We start from the raw sequence: 21,487 nt of genomic DNA on the forward strand, positions 1-21,487 counted from the left end.
GTCCATATTTCATATTCTATTCCAAATTAACGCATCAATATGACTAAATAAATGTAACGTTATAGTCTTGTTAAAACAGTAGCGCAATTAGGTTTGTTTGCTATTACAAACGGTCGTAGAGAGTTGCAGAGGGCGATATCATAGGACCGGTGTTAAGAATGCCACACTACTTATTCTCAGTCATTCCGACCATTTAATTTAAAAAAAATTTACATCCTTTTTGTACCAAGCATTAATAACGTCCTACTAAAATTTGATAAAATATTTTAATGCGAGTTCTTACATAAGCAACGTAAATTAAATTGAAGAAGAATAAAAGTAATGGGAACTGTTCATGCGAAGGTACGCTTATTATTAGAAAGCTACGGTATAACCTACAATTGATACCATTAATTTACGGCATGAGTAATTTCTAATAATAATTCGTAACATTATTTTGAATTCTACGGTTACATTAGACGACCTATTAATTTTAGGTATTCCTTCTTTCATTATACAGATTGTCGTCGTACATTTATTACATTTCTCCCAAGTTATCTCAAGTTAAACATTTTTCGTTCGCATTTCACACTTTTACTGTTTATTGTTTCAGGAATCAAACATGCCTAAAAATATAAATGAAACTTCAAGGGAAACTAATCGGAGACAAAATATTAAAAAGGATGATTCTGTAAGTAGCACACATGCATCTGTGTTTTAAATTTATCTAATCCATTGAACGAAAAGTTTCATTCCATTTGTTGCTTTTCACGAGTATAAAATGAAACACCAACTTTTGTTTTCAGTCAGCACATTATAATAAAAAAATGAATTTATTTGAAAAAACAAGAGATGAACCCATTGATCTGCATTCAGTAAAGGTATATCTATTAATACATGTGAGTTCTAATTTTACCATACAAATTGATATATTGAGGCTGAACATTTTGTAAACTAGGCAAGAGTTGACAGGATACATGTAGATGGGCTTATAAGGACAAAGGATGACATAGTTAAAGTCCAAGTAACAGAACTTTTTAAAGCTCAAGATTTTTATGATGTTATGCTACGTGCGTCTAAAGTTAGAGAAAAGTTACAAGGCTTAGGATGTTTTGGGAATGTTGGAATTTTCATTGACACCAGTCAAGGTCCTCATGCTACCCCAGAAGGCGTTGAAGTGGGTCTATATAATTACACACTAATTCAACAAAAAATAAGTAATTTCTCAGATTTAATTCTTTTCAGTTCAATCACATATCATTTGTTTAGACAATACATTGTATTCTTGTCAGAAAGCTTAAAACTATGCTCTTCCGTCAGGTCACTTTTATTGTACGTGAAATGAGGCGCCTAACAGGTGGAATTAGTACTATGGTTGGAAACAACGAAGGCTCAGTTATAGTTCAAGCAAAAGCACCCAATGTGTTTGGAAGGGGTGAACGTCTTCAGATGGAATATTCATATGGTTCGAAAAGTTCAACTAATGTTAGTGTATCTGCTGTTAAACCATTTGTAGATAGTCGGCTTCATACAGTGTATGTATGAAAAAGAAATTTATTAATGTTACGATAATTAAATATTTTCTTATGCTTTCTCTTCTCTCTAACGATTTAATTCTTTCCACAGATTAACTGGTAGTGTATTTAACACGCGCAATAGATTTCCGTGGTCTGGTTTTAATCAAAGTGACAAAGGCCTCTTATTAGATCTTGCTCTTAATTCAAATGGAGTAGGTACATTGAAACACAATTTTCAATACGAAGCTACATATAGGGAGATCATTCCTTCCAAACAAACATCATTTCGTGTTCGAGAGCAATGCGGTCCAAATTTAAAGTCTGCACTACGACATATTTGTTCGATCGATAAAAGAGACTCCTTAATATTTCCTACTATGGGAAGTCTCATACAGTTTTCGACAGAAATAGCTGGACTCGGTGGAGATATCGGGTTCGTTAAAAATGAATTGATCATGCAAACTAATTGGACGCCACATGAATGCCTTGCAAGTATCTTTCAATTCAGTTTCGGACTAGACTTTTAAATGATTTATTTCCTGTACGATTTGTCTGATTATAGAAATTTCGTTAGACCTTCCAGCTGGGTTTTCAATCTGGATTACTTCGAGGCATTACGAACGATATGAAAATAAACATCGCCGACCGATTCTTTCTGGGTGGGCCATTGAATCTCAGAGGATTCGACATGAGAGGTTGTGGACCTCGACATGATGGAAATTCCATAGGTGGTGATGCATATTGGGCTGTTGCTCTTCATTTGTACACGCCACTGCCATTTAGACCAGGCCGTAATGGTTTCGGTGATCTGTTCAAGTTGCACGGATTCATCAATGGTGGAAACGTATCGAATTTTCCATTTAAATTTGGTAAGTTATTTACGTTATCCACAGACGTAATGCGGTTTATTTCTATATTTTTTATATCTTTTATATCATTTTTATATAAGATATAAGAATGATAACGAAGAGTATAGACAATTTTTTATTATTTACAGCTAACAGTTATGAGAAAAATATGAAAATTTTTACGGAAAATGTTTGTTGCGCGGCTGGTGGCGGTATCGCAATGAAACTTGGAAACATAGCAAGAGTAGAATTAAATTTAGTTATGCCTATTTCATTTGTCAGAAGTGACGTATTGCAACAATTTCAATTCGGTATTGGGTTGCAGTACTTATAAATATAATAATTCCTGTTTCGGGTAGTAAATGGTGTACCTTGTATTATTTTTATCTGCGCATTTAATGTAAAATAAATTACGATTATAAATTTGTTATTCTTGCAAACGTACATTCTAATGTCATTAGGAATAAGCATCCTGGAAAAGCATTTCCAATAAAAGCTATTATAAATCACATTCCTGGATATTTTTGTACTTTATTGCACTCGAATTGACCGCCTAGAATAATTGTATATTTACCTCGGCGCTTGCGTCAGATGTAATAACGCAACTTTGTCACGGTAAGAGTATCACGCGATGCACCACCACAGTACCACAATTTTTTTATCGTTTTAATTTAAAAAAATTTCTTTTTAATACATATATTATCTATAAATAATATAAATATATAATATCATGCGTCGCAAGTGACATCACAGTGCTCTTACTGTGACAAAGTTCTGCTGTCGGGATGTATATATTTCAATAGTTTTATTGTAATTTATTTGATTTTTCCCCACTTTAAAGGTAAGAGAGAGAAAGATGCTACAAGAAAGAGCGAGACAGATAATGGTGACTCTACTCTAGAACCCGTGGCGCCATCCCTGTGAAAAGTGCTCAAACTGGTCGCACATCGTTATCGACAGCGAAGTGAACTACTAAAAACACTAGCGCCATCTCTGCGAAGAGTACTGAAACTAATTCCTGACCAGTTTTCAGCGCTCCTCCGACAGATGGCGCTAGTGTTTTTAGTAGTTCACTTCGCTGTCGATAACGATGTGCGACCAGTTTGAGCACTTTTCACAGGGATGGCGCCACGGGTTCTAGAGTAGGGTTACCATACTCTGTCTCACTCTGCCTTATAGCATCTTTCTCTCTCTCTTACCTTTGTACATATGGAATTGCATTCTTGGACATTTAAGTCGATTCGCTTTTTGTTAACATTTTATAAGGTAATCAATAAATAGATGCGTAAAATATATAAATTACTTTGTAACTAACCGTTGTATCTAAATTTCAAACATTGTAAACAATTGATTTCTTCCCGTTTACTTTTGTGTTTACTTTGTGTAAACCAGATACATATAAATTATCGCTACAACAGCGCCCCTACAAGTATGAGTAATAAATGATTCTACATTGACCAGTTAAAAATGGCTGCTTAAGAGTTATTAAAATGTGTGTTGATATAAGTTCTCATATTACAATGGAATCCTTTGGAATTATTGAAAAATCGATGCAAAATATTGTGCCTGAAGTAACGAGTGTCGTCAAAAATTCATTGTCGAAACATTGCAAGTGTACAACAGCGAAAAATCAGTTGGCGTATTGTGGACGAGATATACTACGTGATTACGGTTGTCACGGTTGTGGAGGCTATCTTTGGTGTATGTATTCGTAAAAAAAAAAGAAGAATAATATCTTACAGAGTCGCTGCATTATTGTATTTGACATGAAATTATAACCGATGTCGTCATTATTATTCTAAAATTGTTGTATTCCTTCTAATATGCCATTGCTTAGCGATTTTAATGTTAATTAACGCCTGGAATGTGGGCGACAAGTCGGTGGCCATGGCAGCATCGTGATTATAAACGTTATATCAATTTAAGCATATTTTCGAAAATACAGAACGAAGTTTGACATGATTTGTTAGCCATTTGTACATGTATATATGTACGAAGCATTTTGCAATTTGTAAATTTCTCATCTCTTTAATGTTGCAATTAAATTTACATTTATTTTTTAAAAATTATTTTTCAAACTATTATATCTTTGTGCAACCCATCGAACAATATGTGTAATAGACTAAACTTTTTTTTTATAGCTAATCAAAGAAGATCTATAAAAATTAAACATAGTCGTAGAGGAGGAGTACCAGTGTGTTGAATAACACGTACGTAATCAACTTAAAATTGAATGATTTTTTTACTTTAAGATTAGTTCTTAAATTGAATGTACTTTTCTCTATTTTCCAGTATCTTTGCCTTCTTTCTGGACATGTATTCTTTGCAGAGCTTATCTGCAGAAGCTACAATGGAGAAAATGTATCCAATGAATGGTTCTTTGAACAAGGAAGAAAACATGTCGAGCCCAAGGAAGGGAAACATGTTCCATAGCGTCCTTAATACTATTTGGGAACGATTTATTAAAGTTCCTGCTTCCTTCATAGCAAGCATTAATTATCCATTGTCTGTAATAATTGTGAACAATGAAGGCATTCCACAGGACATTTTAAAAAGTTTGACTAATAAAAGGGAGTCATTAGATAATGAGAACATGTATAATCATAATGCTTGTTTAAAAGAATCCTTAAATTTTGTTGATAACATACATAATAATATGTTTGATGAGAGCAAGCATTATATAAGTAAAATTTTTAGAGAAGATACAGAGGATAGTTTGAAATTTAGTTACGAATGGATTGATGGTAAGAAAAAAAGTATGAAAATATCTAACGAAGGAGACTCAATTTATAAAAAAAATATCAAATCTAATACATTTAATTGCAATAATTTAATATCAATTCAAAATTCGGATAAAGGAAGTGACGAGGAATCATTTGAATACATCTATCCTGACACAGACACAGAAGAAGTATCTACTGGAACAAATTGTTGTGACACTGATAACAATTCCAATAAGAATACTCCTAACAAGGAACAGTTTCCTAATTGCATTAATAATAGTACGGAAGATACAGAAACTATTTCTTTTATATCCAATAAAGGCACACAAAATATACAGTCTGTTCAGGAAACTGCAGTCCCAAGTATCTTTAGAAACATGTACAAATTTTTAGGCGGTGTAACAGATCGATTTTACAGAGTAGATACAGCGGAATCTCATATGACGATGAAACGATCATTCTCACCGAAGCAACGAAGGAAACTTAACGCTGTGGCTAAGGGCAGAGGTCGAGGACGAGGAAAGTCGCAGCTTCGGCGTTCTGGTGTTAGTCAAACGAGACACAGAAAGAAACACACGAAACACGACTTGTATGATACAGAGGAAAGTAATGAATTTGAAGACTGTTTTATCTTGGACGAAGATACGATAGACGTAATACAATGCACTTTAGAAGAGCCAGTGCATCCTCGAACGTACACATTTGGCGATGTACAGCCGAAAATTCAAAAACAAAAAGGACGCAAAAACATTGATCAAGGAGTCCCAAAATTGTCAGGCAAAATGAAATGCATATCCGAATGTACAGAAAAAATGAATATCTTTGATCTAGATTTCGTCGAGAACAGATATAATTTGCAGAAGAAAACATTTCGACCTCGCTTAATATCAGAAAGTTCTATCGATTCGGAAGATAGTTATTGTATAGTATTTGAAGCCGATTCTGAAGTAACTTGCATAAGTGATCTTGAAGATAACGAGGAGAGTGATATAGATGAAACTAGCGATGACGATAAAACGTTTAAAGCCGAGGAATCTGTATCTCATGTTCAAAAAGTAATAGACAATTTAAATGTAGAACCTTTTAAAGGTCCTTATTACAATTCTACGATAATAAGCAATTTTTATTATAGGTAAAATTTGATTTGAATCCGGTGGTTCACGTAATGATACAGTGGGATTTCGCTTACCGTGCAGCACGGAAAGGTCCATGGGAGGAGATGGCCAGAGATAGAGAACGATTTAGAGGCCGTATAAATTGTATAGAACGTGTTCTTAATCCGATATTAACTGTCCAACACAGAACTCACATTTGGCAAGAACGATTTGCGCTTACCGAATAAAACTCATATTCGCTGTTCTTTTAAGGTAACTGTATCATTGGAAATTATCATTATACAGTACAGAAGAAGAGGTGATGTATTATCGCGAAAGAGAATATGTATAATAAGTCCTCCAGAATGACAAAATAGGCTGTGAATAAATAGCGTAGGATGTCTATATTAAAATACAATACGTACATTATTAGTACAAATAAATTATTTGATTTGATTTTATGCGAATTATTTTTTTCGTTCGAAAATCTGTAGAGGGTATGTATAAAAATGTAGAGTCTTTACTTTGACTAGTCTGTCGTGCGTAAGCGTACCAACAAGAGTTAAATTTTTCGTATATGCTGTGAATTACATTATGTGATACTTTGTATTCTTAAAATACCAAAGTACTTATTGAAATATGATTATATTGTCAGTAAAAAATTTAAATACATATGAACAACAGATTGAAAAAGTGCCAACATGAAATTTTAGAAATCTCTTCCATGGGTCACTGCAGTTATTATGGCTATCAGCGTGCTTCAACATAGTTTGCATTTCAAGTGATTGGCTACTTTGTTATAATTGATATTTTTTGTAATCCAAGACTGAATACCACAGTAATTATGGTGAAAATAACTCAGAATGTGTTGAAAGCTAGGAAGTTCGGTCGTTGAATCGAAAGCAGGCAGATTGTCTAATGGACTGTATAATTTCCATGGAATTAATGTCATAGGTGGTAACATATAACTACATGACATTGGACCTATTAAAGATGATAAATTGATATTGGATCACCTAATTCGATTCACATGTAAAATACTATTGTAAATATTACCAGATAAAAACTTAAGTTATATAAGTGGAAAAACATTCTACTATAAATGTTTTCCAACAAATATTCTCTTCAAAAAGACCAATAAGTAAATATCATAGGCTAAGTAACGCGTACATATACATTGTATACATAAATATGTAAATAATATATACATACATATTTTTAGTTAAATTATCTTACCTTACTTACCTAAGCTACAGAATATAGACAAGTTATTCGAATCGTGCACTAGTCATTAAATGTATAAATTATCAACCATTTTCATTCCAGTTACAAAAAATTTACCGGAGGTTACTAATTATCCATGTTACCTTTTTCAATATACATCATTTCTTCTTCTATTTTAATTGTTTTGTAATAAAAAACGAAAACTCTGTAAAACATTTCTACTGATGAAATCATGAAGTATGTGCATTTTTTAAATACACATTTATATTAAGCACTTGAAATTATAAATTTCAATTGTGATAATTTTATTGCATATAATAAACATTTTGTTCTATGTTATACAATTAAATCTGCTTTTATTGCGCAATGAAAAATATGAGTAGGAGGACATTAACAATTAATTTAACAAAAGTGTATATCTATGGTTTCAATTCTTTTTGATTTCTTAATTACTTCTAGTAATGTACAAATTGAAGTGTTCACATAACATAGAATGATAAAGAAGTGTCCACTTTTATTCTCATGTATATGTCTTATGCACAAAGATATCAAAATTTATTGTAACTATGGGAAATTTTTCTTCACCTTCAATTATAAGCTAGTATCATATATACTTGTATGTGAAGTGAAACGTCAACATACAGATATGTGATTAAAACAATTTATTTTTAATTATAATTTAAGATTATGTATATGTAGAAAAGAACTTGAGGAAAACTTTTTACTAGATAAAGAGTCAGTATAAGCAAGTGTATATTTATAACTTGATTACCATTTAATCTAATGAACGTTGTTGTTTTTCTTAGTCTTTTTGATTTGAATAAATTTCATTAAGGACAGTGTATGGAACGTTGTATGGCATCTAGTGTGGTGAAAATCGTTCTTGCCAAACTTGCTGTGTACAATATGTATTTAATATCAACTAGCAATAATTTACATGTACATATAATAGTCGGTGATATATGCGACAGTGGATGGCAAATAATAATTTAGTTACAAATCGCTTCGTTTGCAGTTACCAATTTCTTCTTATTAGTAGCTTGCTTAATGAATATTTAAATTGTCAATGAATGTAGCAATGAAGAAAGGAAGGCTCGATCTTCGCATACATAGTCGCATGTGTTTAATTTTTATTGATGAAAACTAGAATAGTATTTTCACTTTAGAAACCAGAGTAACATCGTGTATGTATCTAGTGTATAAATATATGTATATATTCGATTGAGAATAAACGCATTAATCTCTTTTACAATGGTTTATGCAGCTTCTAGAAGAAATTTTCAATGCTCCTTTAGTAAAAGTAACTTTCACTGGAAACACGATGGCCATTAATGAAAGCAAATCTTCGACAAACGTTTCACGGTTCTAATTAACATAATTATCCATCGAAGACTGTTAAAAGGAGATTAGACCTGTTCGAAATGAAATCTGATACATACAAGAGAACCGCAGATATTCACACATGAGATTTCATAAAAGAAGAAAGAAGAGATCTTAAGTTCTGGTTGGATACCAAACGCGTTTTCTAGTTTGCACTTGGATGCACATCGTACTGTCGCTAATGCGATATTATTACGAAGATATTGTTAATTGTACGCGTCGATGAAAGACGAATCAAGCACTGGCTCTGGTCCTAGACACTATTAATTTGCTTGTCATGAGTAACTTGAGAAGTTTCTCAGGCCCTAACAATGGATGTAATAATGTGTTCCAAATTATGCCAAGGCCAAGTTACATGACTCTGAGTTGTTGATTAGCGGTCAGAAAACTAACATTGCAGTGACGGATCCTGCTCCTTAATTGTCCACCTGCGAATTCATTTTGGAAGTACAACATTCTTTCATCACTGTGCCGTTTGATTACAACAGAATGTTTCCAATGGGTGGTTGCAATAATACTAATAGCCTCGATTTTAGGATTCTATGAAGACTTAAATTATCTAATGCTGTATCAAATACAGTAATAATATGGTACCAAGATTAATTACTAACGATACAAATCCGCAAAAAAATATTCTTGATAAATAAACTAATTTATATAGCCTTGGAAAAAGAAAAAGAGTGGAGTGAAACAATTCCAATCTACGAGTATTACATGCTTCTGGCATTGAGGTATAGAAAAACGTCTTGTAGGAAACACTCATTCATTCTGTTCTTTGGAAAATTACATTATCGTAATTTTATTGTTCTATTTCCAACAGATTTCTCGTGATCGGACCGAAGGATATGCCAGAAAGCATCGAATTTCACTTAATTAACTCCTGTATATTAGTTCCAGTATAATTATACGTCTGGAAATCTCTTTACCTATCGGAGTTCCATTTCGTGAACAGTTTGATGAGCCATAATTCGGTACAATTGGATTACAATTGCGGAATTAGAAATTTTGATTTTTTGCCGTGCTATCTTTATTTTCTTCACGAAGTACAATACGCATGATGTAATGAAGAAAGTGATAGTAGAAACGTAATATGTTGCTTGAAGTAATTAGGAAGGAGAATATGAGATAATAATGTACAGATTGTATACGTTACACTATCAGTTTCTTTTATCGACCACGATTTCGTGTAGGAATCTTTTCTTAACTGCGTTTTCTAGAAATTGTAATAGAAGTATGGACTAAAAAATTATGATTTCAATTACCATTGGATTAAATAATACAATGTAATTTTTATTTAATGACTCTGCAAAATGATTGCAGTTGAGAAAAGACTTCCGTATGATTAAAGGATGTCGACATAACATTTATTTAAAATTAATATTCAAGAGCTTAATCGATTGAGGCGCAAAGTATAAAAAGATTTGGACATGACATCTCTGAGCCCTTACTGTGTCTAGCGCTTCAATTTCTCAATAATTTACAAGCTGATAAATGTACAACGAATTGCAACGGTGCATTTATCATTGTCCAGGAAACATGCCGACCATCTGCAGTGAAAATAGTGCCGAGGAAAAGGTGAACCGGAAGAGGATGGGCGCGATTTTAACTGGATGGCTGGCGCAACAGAAGCGAATATAGCATAGAGAATTGCACCAGCACTAACCCTCGATGCATTGTATTGTTGGCACAACGTTGACAAATCGGTGACCCTTCGCTGGACGATAAATCGTCCGGTTGCAAAGATGTAAAATTGCTCGCTGATTGCTTCTTGGCGTCGTGCCACTGAATTATCGTGATTACGATTAATTACCAGCGCTAATATAATAAGCATTGCTAACTACGGATAATGATACTAATGAGGCTGGTGTCTGAAAAGATGGAACGTATCGGCAATATTTATTTTTTAAGTTCCTTTAGTTGTTGAAATATTTTTAACAAAAGTACATTTTGCAGGGAATACATTTTCATATAATGAATATGTAATAAGTTTTAAAGTAGTGTATAAATATTGACAAGATACGTTCAAGAAAGATGATTCATCAGAGGGTAACATAAATAAACGCTAAAATATGTTACACTTTTTACATATTGAAAGAAATAAAGGTAGAAGTAAAATGATAGTATAAAGTACCTTTTATATGACTTATTTAAATGAAACTATTTTGTATTACGTGATTTTACAATTAAATTCTTTCATCTTATATACCCTTTTCTTTTTAAGCGGACATTACGAAAAATCTGCCTGACAGAACAGGATGTCGCTCTAGATCCGAAATCCTGTTCAACACAGTGACTCATCGAACCAACAGCGTCATCCTCACTTTGTTTTAACAATGACACGTTCTCTAATTATCCGAATAAGTAGCACGCATTAGAAAATGAAACACGTCGATTCTAACGCTTGCCACGAAATCAGATTCCCTCGTTCCTGCGATTTCACATGGTGCCTTTATGTCTACGGTCCAAGGGAAAAAATGGTCGTGACTAATCGAGGATTATTCCGCGCGATCTGCTTTCACCTTTTCACGAAGGAGACAACAGACCGCATGTGTGACGCACAGGTAAAATTCCGAGCGGCGCGAGAAAATTTTAGAAGGCTTCTTGTCTGGCTAGGTATAGCGGTTGGCCCAGTTTCACGAGCTAACGATAAGATCATCGTATTTTGTAACAAGATACATACACACCCATTCAATGGCACACGGATGATCTGTCGATTGTATCAAAAATATCTGTGATATCTGAGGTGTCTTTGGAGTCAATCTATCAATTGTTTTCTCCCTTGTTCTATTGTACATATCGAAATGTAAGTGCGTGTATGCAGTTATGATATCATTGTGAACAGAGAGTTTGCAGTTATCTATGCGTTTCTGTGCATTGATGTAATTTAACTAGATCGGAACGTTGCACGCGTGTATACCATAATGTAGAGATATCCGGTTACGGGACTCTTAAAAAATTACATCATCCGCATATCCTGCCACGAAAGCACATTTATTTAGCTCGTTATCTGATTTGGGCCAACGCTATTATTTCGCAAGGATTTTTTTATGAATAAATTCAAATATTTAGAAAAATAGTCCTACGCAGCTCGGTATTATGTTTTATTTTGTTTTTGTTCTTATTGCTCCTGTAATTTTTGCAATATTTCAATCAACACTTTCGAAACTATTCAAAGTCATGAAGCAAGTTGTGTTTAATTTCTATGCGATTTGATCTCACAATGGCAACGATAGGCGTGATCGGAGACCACTTAATAAATTGCAATCGACAATACGATCTGGTTGGATGATTTAGCACAGCCTTCAACGATAGTCACCTTCTCTGAGATGCTTGGAAATCTTTTGTCGATGTTATTAAACCGAGTGATAAATAACCGATTGCAACATCGAGTTGAACCTGACATTCTTGATTTACGATAATATTTAGAGCTACATGGACCATTATGGTAATTCAAGTTATCCGTCTTTTTTTTTGTCGTCTTTTTTCGGACGTGCGTGTATGTAGTATGTGTGTGCCTGGTATTATATATTATTTCATAACCTTTTGAAGTAGAAGTAATGGAAACTTACACTTAGTGGTGAATATATGTGTAATTAATTTATAATATATAAATTAACGCACCAGCGAATACATAACAGTGAATTTGAAATCAGGGCTGTTGAGACCATAAAACCGGACGAGGGTACGAAGGAGGACTGGTTGCCAATGTCAAGGCGTCTGCGGGAAAGACGGAAGTACTCCGAAGGAATATCCGCGTTGTGATTCAATCGGAAAGAATAAAGCTAGTCCTGCATGCATTCAATAAAAAATGCAGGCAGTAGCAATGCACGCGTAGGAAGACAGAACAGTGGAGATATTGTAGTCGTATGCAACCAAAATACAGGCTAAAGCCATTATCACGAGTTTGTATTAGTGTAAGAGGAATTTAAACTTTACATTGCAAAATATTTCGTAGATTATGTATTTTTTTGTTCGTATTAAATATTCAAAATGCGTTTACAGATCTGGAATGAATTTTTCATCTAATTAAAATATTCAGATGGGGAACAGTTGACCTTAAAATCTATGAATGTGTTAAAGGTGCCCAATAAAATGGTGAGTAATCGCGGAACGCGCATAGGAAACCAGAAGAAGGAGCTTTCGTCGTCGTAAGAAGTTTGTAGATGCTACATCCGCCATATATAAAAAAATTTATCTTTAAGATGGCTATGGTAGCAGTGAAAGCGGAAGTAGAAGCAACAGATGCCGTGGCAACGTTTGGAAAGGCCAAGATGCAATGGTCGTGAGGCGGAAGTAGCGATGACCTCAGAAGTGGTTAGCGAGACTATTGTCGTTGAAAGAAAAGATTTATCCCTCTCGCCATAAAAGATGTACATACATTGCCTTCACAAATGAACGTACATAAACATTTTTTGTAACGCAGAATCAGTTTCTTTTACATGTATAGTACTGTCATTCATAATACAAAGTAGTATAGAGTTTTTATAGATTCAATGTTGCAGTAGATGTGAAATATTTTCCTTTAATTTCATATAATAATTGGTATATTTTTATATTCAATACTTTTGTGAATAAACTTTGTAAATAAAAAGGAGAGCGTTAAACATTATGAAGTTTATTAATTCTCCGCACGGACATTGTGTGACTTGTTTGAAACATCGTGTACACAAGGAGAAAGACGAGCGACATGCGAACTGAAGCACAATAAGTCCTTGGTTTAAAGCAGCAGTAGGCGTTGGAAGGGATCTGGTTGAACGACAATGCAAGAACAGTTCCGCAAGAATGGTTAAACATCTTCAAATAAAGCATATTCTAAGATAAAAGAATAGAGAATGATTTGAGGAACAGTTAGTATACGCATTTGGATTGAAACTCGGATGGTATTATTAAACTGCTATATATCAAAGGAACACGAGTTCGCGTACACCTTTCTCTTTCTCTTCACTCTTATACATCGTTGAAGATTTGCAACAGCACAGGTATAAATGTCAAACGTAAATCAGAATCATAATTCATCCTGTATAGCCCAGAAAAACTTAATAATGCTAATAAGTATAATTAAAATCCTCTAAATTCATTCTCAGGAGAAAGAATATATAAGCATCGGTTGTTCGATTATTTCAATATAAGTCGGATCGTACACTTTCATGCGAAACGGCGACCACAGTATACAAGAGACGCTCTAACACTTGAAATATCACGAACTTGTTTTGAGACCGGAGATTCAGAAGGTTACAGTCTCTTCACTCGGAAGAACGATGCCACTGGGCAACTTTCCCTTTCTTCTTTTACTTTCCTCCCGTGATATCGCGCAATTTTACGCAGCGATCACTCTTCGTAATTTCACCCCGCTAATTAAGCACCACACGGACCAATAAACCGCTGAAATGCGATCTTATGATCGTTGATAAATTCATCTGATAACTACTAGAACCGTGGTAACTAGTGAACCGACTGAAAAACTAACATAATCGTCCAGTTTTCTCGCAAGTTCGATCATAATTTCTACATTGCATGCAACTGTTACATAAGTGTTATTAACCACAAGATTCTCGGTCCCGATGCTTTTTCTACTGGTTACTTCAAATGGCCCGGAAATGGCTCCCTACGGTGCGTTATTATCGGTTTCTTCTGCGACACTGATCGTCTCGCGAGAGCACACCGTGTTAATTGGCACAAGCTACGAGATATTTTAATGAAACGGCGAAAGTTGCTTGCAAACCGTGGATTAACAGACACGAGTCATCGCCATCGATGTTTCTGAATTAGCCCTACGTGAACGGGCACGCGTGTATCCTAATTGCCCAGCAATTATCATTAGGCTACCCGCGATACGCTTTTGCAAGCTTTTGTAACAACGAATTACCGATTCGCCGAGCAATCATTTTACAAAGGATTCGGTTGTTTCAGCCTCTAAGAGAGCGCATCGTGCGTGTAAGCACAACGAAATCGAGGAACGAAAGGAGAACAGACTAAATCCAGCCTCTTCTCCTCGAGCATAATGACGATTTCGCGACACGTGACGCGATCACGAACACGTCGCTATATAATTCCTTTTGTCCGCTATTGCAAAATTTGAAGCACGTGGGTTGTGTATCATATAGTTGGTTGCCCCGTTTGAATTTTTATCACATTCTACTAAAATTACAGATAAACAAATTAGGTCTTCGCAAATATCGCCGAATATAATAGCAATTAATTAAATCAGAGAGATCAAAGAGTCGCAATATTAATTCTTGCTGCAACATGTCATTATCTTCCAAGCAATAGTGAAAATTGTATCAGTGCAACATCTCGATTCTTTTGCAAAATTGTTCATAACATAAATCTGACACTGAAGAAAATTAAGAGAATGTGAGTAACATTGTCACTCTTTATGATCGATAAAATCAAGGACACGAAAAAGAACAGAACTTCCAAGGAAACCATGAAATGTAAAAAAAGAGGCAAGAGAGAATAAGCTAAACGATAACCCACTTCGACATATGTATACGCATCGACTCGAATGCATTTGGTTGTGGATTTGATTCTACGTACTAGTTCCAATGGTGTGTGAGATCAAGACGTGTAGATGCTTATATACATTGTCGCACACAGTATGTACCCGATCCAGTGTACATACACGTCCGCCGTGAGGGAACGAAGGAGCTCAGACGATCGAGAATCGGGGGACGCAAACGATTCTTTGGTGACTGGTGGTTCAAGAGGTGAGAGACCATAAATGCTTTTGGTGGGGACGAACGAGGACCCCGCCCCATGAACAGCTATAAAATGCCGGCACGAGAATCGGACCCAACCAGTCTTAATCGGTACACGAAGATCCATTTTTTTTTCTTCCCTCTTTAGAGGTACGCTCGGTCTGCTCTCTCCTTCCTCTCTCTTTCTACGTGCTGTCATCGAGATCATGAAGCTCTTCCCGATCTTGTTGCTCGTCGCAGCGGTCGTCTTTGCCGCTGAGGAGAAGAAGGAGGAAGAACGTCCCAAAACGTACAGAAGACTCATCCCTGCTGACGTTCTTCGCGGTGAGCTTCTTTTTCTAAATTTGAAACATGCCGTTTAATTGTCACTGTCGAAGCTTTTAAATGGCTGTTCTTATGGGAAGGATTAACTAGCATAATCGTGGGCTGAATGGCACATTGATTATACTTACGAAAGGTTGGAATAACTACCATAAGGTACAGCTAAACCTTTGATAGTAATAAGTACGTAATACCGGGCTATGAAATAAGACTATCAAATTTTTGCGTTCAGTTAATTCGTTGGTATAGATTTCTTTGCAAGAAACATAAGATATAATGATATGATACATGCCTGTTTTTAATCCTTTCTAATAGGAGTTATGTTATGACTTCACGAAACAGAATTCTTCCTTTAAAATTAAGAATAAATTTTGTAAAGCATAGCAATATTTCTGTTCATTCAAACGCACTCTCCTGAAGATATTCTTTTCTGTTGCTTGATCTGCACTCAACCGCATTGCCACATGATCCACAAATATCATTTGCACTTGAAAACGTATATCAGGATGGCTTGGTTTTTTTCGAAACCGCGAACGTGATCCGGTGCATACGTGACCCGAAAGTAGGACGATTTGTATCACTTCAGGTTCCTCCTACGAGAATATACACCGCCAAAAGCGAAACCGTGGAAAGATGCTTAAAAAATATGCTCCATAAATAACTATCATTATAGAAAACTGAAAAATGACGAAACGAACGATCGAAAGTCACATAAAAACGTGCCTCAACCACTTACGTTAATTTCTCGACAATACTATCTTCTTCGAAGTTCTGTCTCGGGTCACCGCTCATCCGACCTGAAATTCATTCCTCGGAATTGCAAATGAAGCGACCAGTTGGTGAAAATCGCCATAAATCACAGTTTCATTCAACGATTCTTACTCCATCGACTTTCCATTTGCAATCGAAGAACCCAGTCCTTGATACGATCTTCTCTTTACCCTCTCATTGTCGCTATATACCATCTTGTCTTCTCGCATTGTATTCATCATAACAGGTATCTCTTTCCCTCGTTATGCGTTTAAAAAATAACAGAACTATTATTCACAGAGATAGGTGTTTCTGTCAGTACCTAGATTCTGATTCACCGTTACCTGGCAATTTAGGTGGACAGCGTATACATGCCGGCGAATAGGAAGCGGTAGCCAGACCACTGGGATCGCGTGAAAGTCGTCGCGGTATCAGACTTGTTTCTTCTTCTTGAACGATCCGGCAAACTGATTCATTACGTTTTCTTCTTCTTTATGTAGAATACTCCTACGGGGCAGCTTTTGCTTTCAAAGTGAAACATATTCTGCGTGGTTCATTCTTTAAGGAAAGAGTATAAAAGCAATTACCTTTACCATTTCAAGGTTAATTCAATGAAGCTTCGTTGCGCGGAAATTGTTACAATTAATTGCTAGATACTTTGAAGTAGCAGCGTATGATTTTTATAAAAACTTCCCCGAGTTGTACTGAAAGCTTACCGCCTTGGAGATGAATTTCTGAAAAATTGAAGATATCAAAATAATTTAATTTCAATTATGCAAACAATCGAGAACACCAAGTACAAGTTGTAATTCTACGAAGGATAAACACTAATAGCGTGTAACCAGATCCTCGCAAAGCAAGCATAATCACAGTGACGATGCTCCAAGTACAATGCGTGAATACAAATTGAATAGGAAGCGAGGTAGCGGCTTTTATCACACGCAAATCTCTAGTTCAGTCACGAGACCGCCAATCTCCGTTAATTATCAATGATGTAGGAGTTATTGTTGATCGGCTCCAATAATTTACGATTAGAAGTAGTTCTTACGGAGGTATCCTTGTTGATTCACGTACCGTGGCCTGGATACTCCACATTTTTCGCCCCAGGTCTAGATTCCCATAAATAATCGAATTGCTGACGAATCGCCACTGGCAAACACGGCATCACCATGTATTTATGTTACAGCGTCTTGAACGTCTGCAAAAACGTACGTTTGAAGCGATCATTAAAATATTGGCAAGCATATATAAACGTATTTTGAATGATACAATTTCATAAATACATTTTGTAGTCACTGTACACGCTTTTGGAATATAAGGATAATCAGATTAGGCGTTGTTATGAAATTTTTTACCAACGCACACGCGTTCAATTCATTCGTTGATGCAAGTATACGCGTATAGTTACGCGTCTCTCCATCGGAGTTAAGCTTCGCAGTCACGAACAGTGGGTGTAGTCGTTTCGAGAGAGGACGATTGCAGAAAGTAGGTTCTGGGTTGGGTCGTTCGCAACGAAAGCGGCGCCCGAATGAAAATTCGTAACAAAAGGAGCTGATCGCATTGTGCTCCCCGATTTCATGATTTTTTTCCAACAAAAAGTCACCACCCTTTGATTACACTTTCGACTTGCAATTCTTAATTACAGACTGTGATTACTAGTTAATACGCATAGTCAGCTAACGATCAGAGACTAATAACCTGTTATTATGTGAGAGTATCGCACGTTTATAAAAATGATAGACCACAGATTTGTTAATCTGACAAATACACGTCGGGAACCTCAATTACCATTTATCACGACCATTTAATTAATACCTATTATTGGAATACATGTCACGTAACACGTTTATAGATGAAAACGTTGGAAACGTAATTGTTAACGAACAAAACTAAAATGAACGGATGTAACGTTACATGTATTAACATAAAAACCAACCCTTGCAAGCAGATGAATCTAAATGTTGGGTGAAAGTCGAAGAACGTCCACCATAAATCACGCTTAACCACTTCCTTAACTAGTTGGGAATGATTACATAGTCCCACGTTTTTTACCCGAATTACAAATTAACTCCCGCTGACGTTCTTACGCTATTACGTATTTCTTGCGGATCGTTGCATGCAACTCGCAAAAATCCGTTATTTGAACAGAATTATCGATAGATCGACACTTTTGCCTTTTTCGATGTGAGCGTCAGATTAAATTTTCTTGCGGTCGGCGATTTTACAGTGTTATTAACGAGAATGCACGGCGAACCATGAAGTCTGCTACAACATCCCTTTCTCCTCTCGAGATCTTTCTCGGTTAACGTGTGAGAGGAATACGATGTTCGTAATTATTTTTATTAGCCAACGTTGGTCATACTCGATAGCCTTTCTTGAGAACAAAAAAGAAAAAATACCGGAGTGTATTCTATATAGAAGGGAAAGTGAAATTGGTCGCCAATGTTTCACTTTCGCAACAGTTATACAGTGTGTAACTTGTGCGAGACGTAAAGATCATGTTCCATCAATAATTCCAAATCAGCCGATTATTATACCTACAAGCATGAATATTTTTATTTAATACCATTGTGAAAAGGATTGGTAATATGTAGTTGATGTTAAGAAAGTTTCTTGCATATACATACATCCTCAGTATAAAATTAGTATAAGAAGTACTCTATTGTATACTTGTAATTGAAAACCACGGGTTTTGTTCCCTTCTAACCAGTCGCGTTTTTCTTAAACACGTTAAACTTGAAGTGAGACTTGCAGTGGCAAACAAGTTAAAATGTTGAAAGTGCTGCAAATGAAAGATTCAATGTTTATAGTTTTTTTAAACAAGTCTCGAATGTTTGATTGGTCATTTGACCGACTGAATATAGAAACTCGCGAACCACTTTCTTACGGTTCAGGTGCTCCTCAAGGACTGGTGCTCTGTCATATGTAAACCGCGACACTTTTAACGTTGGCGTATACGCCCGTCGCGTTGATTCTTTGACGTAACGAAACTGGCATTGAGAAAATGGTAACAGACACGTCATTATTCAAATAAACCACGTTCTTAGAAGGTAACGAGCTCGTCGCAGTTTAAACAGACAACGTTTTCCCTCTTTTCTATCTTGTCTATTGTCTTTTATACTTTTCTCCCTCTTCATAAAAATTAGGAGTTTCAGTTAATTCTATTGTTTGTGTGTCAAACAATCCATGTTCCGATCTATTATATTCTTTTCAAATCGTAAGACTAAGAAACTTAAGGAAGTCATTACTCTCTGGAATAAAAATGAACAAAGAAAATGTAAGAAAACCGTAAAGATCAACTTATATGTAATTAGTAAAAATTCACGATAATTATACAAGTAGTAATACGTTGTGACAGTGAAAGTATTTCTCCTTGAAAGTTGTAGTGCGATTAACGAAACAAACTCCTCTATCGTTTATCCGCTATACACAAGACCCGTTACGGTGAAATATCTATACGTAAACCTGCCTGTATGGGTTTAGAAGGTGCTACGCCACGATCATTACAAAAAAAAAAACAGTTGCACAGTAGAAAGTAACGACACCTTTCACAGGTGTACGAGCAATCAGATAATACGACTTATCCACGCATCGTGCACAGCAGTATTGCGTTTCGTCGAAGAATCACGATCTGCACAATCCGCTGCTCATGTAGGATGAAATTTTCCTTTTACATCATCGCGATGTCTAGTGAAAATCTACTGGTGATTCACCTACTAGAGCGTGAAGCATATTGAGAGAAATTACTCGAATGCATTTTTGTTTTTCTTTTTCTTCCATTTAAAGTCAACTTGATTTGAACCATAACAGGTTTCCAATTTTTTAGGGACAGTTTTTCCGTAGAGTATACACATTTCCTTTCGTTCCCTTCCTGCGATTAATTAAATACAATTATTGGAAAAAGTATCATACAGATAAATTTATAAGAATGTTTGTTGTGCAAGAAGATTAATATGCCTCGCGTCTTATTCATTGAAGAATTCGATTTTATATTCCGAGGATTTTCCGGATAAAAGATACTTGTTATTCCCAACGATCGAAGTAGACGATATGTACACCTTTCTCCAGAAAGAAAGACTACCGGTCGCTATGTTTTATTGCATAAAGGACTATTCTGTTACGTAACTGACTGTTCCACTTAAATACAGCCATGTTAATCCGATATCTTCTTTATGTAATATATTTTATGTAATTTGGAAACTTGTATTATTCCATGAGACTATTATTGGAAATAATCATTATCCGTAGCGCTGTACAATTGCCTCGGAAGTATTTCACATTTCACATACTATGAACAAAGTTAAAGCTAACATGTAAGATATAATAATTTATTTCGTGCGATGGTTCAAAAGTCATTGATATAATTTTGTTTAAACTTTCTACTTGCAGATTTCCCAGGTATGTGCTTCGCCTCAACAAAATGTGCTACCATCGAACCAGGAAAGACTTGGGACTTGTCACCGTTCTGCGGTCGTTCCACTTGCGTGCCAGCCGATGATAACTCCGGTCGACTCTTTGAACTCGTCGAGGACTGTGGTCCGCTTCCGAAGGCCAATCCGAAATGCAAACTTTCGGAGAAGACCAACAAAACTGCCCCATTCCCAGACTGTTGCCCCATTTTCGAATGCGAGGAGGGAGCGAAACTCGAATATCCGGAAATCCCAACTATACCACCACCCACGGAAATCGTAGAGACCGAGAAAACCCCGGAAGCGACATCAGCGAAAGCTTAAATTTTCAAAATGCGCAGATCGTGGCTATTGCAAGCTAAAATTGAACGATCGACAAAGTAGCAATAATTAAAAAATTCTCATCCGCCTCCCGCTGTCGATGATCCATTATGTGCAAAGAGAAATTGTCATAGTTTTATCGCGCGAAAGGAAACAAGTAATTTTAGTGGAGAATTTGTCGAGGAAAACGGTAACATCTTTACGAAACAGATCAAGGGAACAT

At 35.7% G+C, this 21,487-nt stretch overlaps 3 protein-coding genes across 3 annotated transcripts; all 3 read left to right on the forward strand.

The window, feature by feature from the left end:
• The first annotated feature begins 149 nt into the window (after nucleotides 1–149).
• Nucleotides 150–2,855, forward strand: LOC143425581 (sorting and assembly machinery component 50 homolog A). The gene is made up of 8 exons (XM_076898497.1): nucleotides 150–342; nucleotides 593–670; nucleotides 786–860; nucleotides 938–1,156; nucleotides 1,300–1,514; nucleotides 1,606–1,984; nucleotides 2,071–2,365; nucleotides 2,494–2,855. Exons 1-8 carry the CDS (start codon nucleotides 322–324, stop codon nucleotides 2,676–2,678), a joined length of 1,467 nt encoding a protein of 488 aa, XP_076754612.1. The 5' UTR covers nucleotides 150–321; the 3' UTR covers nucleotides 2,679–2,855.
• A 1,086-nt stretch (nucleotides 2,856–3,941) lies between these two features.
• Ppp1r15 (Protein phosphatase 1 regulatory subunit 15) lies at nucleotides 3,942–8,637 on the forward strand. Its single transcript, XM_076897468.1, has 4 exons — nucleotides 3,942–4,055; nucleotides 4,499–4,554; nucleotides 4,637–6,122; nucleotides 6,200–8,637. The coding sequence occupies exons 3-4, from the start codon at nucleotides 4,659–4,661 to the stop codon at nucleotides 6,407–6,409; spliced, it is 1,674 nt and encodes a 557-aa protein (XP_076753583.1). The 5' UTR covers nucleotides 3,942–4,055; nucleotides 4,499–4,554; nucleotides 4,637–4,658; the 3' UTR covers nucleotides 6,410–8,637.
• A 6,910-nt stretch (nucleotides 8,638–15,547) lies between these two features.
• On the forward strand, nucleotides 15,548–21,313 carry LOC143425027 (uncharacterized). Its single transcript, XM_076897469.1, has 2 exons — nucleotides 15,548–15,787; nucleotides 20,924–21,313. Exons 1-2 carry the CDS (start codon nucleotides 15,670–15,672, stop codon nucleotides 21,265–21,267), a joined length of 462 nt encoding a protein of 153 aa, XP_076753584.1. The 5' UTR covers nucleotides 15,548–15,669; the 3' UTR covers nucleotides 21,268–21,313.
• Nucleotides 21,314–21,487: the final 174 nt, after the last annotated feature.

This window comes from Xylocopa sonorina, chromosome 7 (genome assembly GCF_050948175.1).
Source record: "Xylocopa sonorina isolate GNS202 chromosome 7, iyXylSono1_principal, whole genome shotgun sequence".
NCBI lineage: Eukaryota > Metazoa > Arthropoda > Insecta > Hymenoptera > Apidae > Xylocopa > Xylocopa sonorina.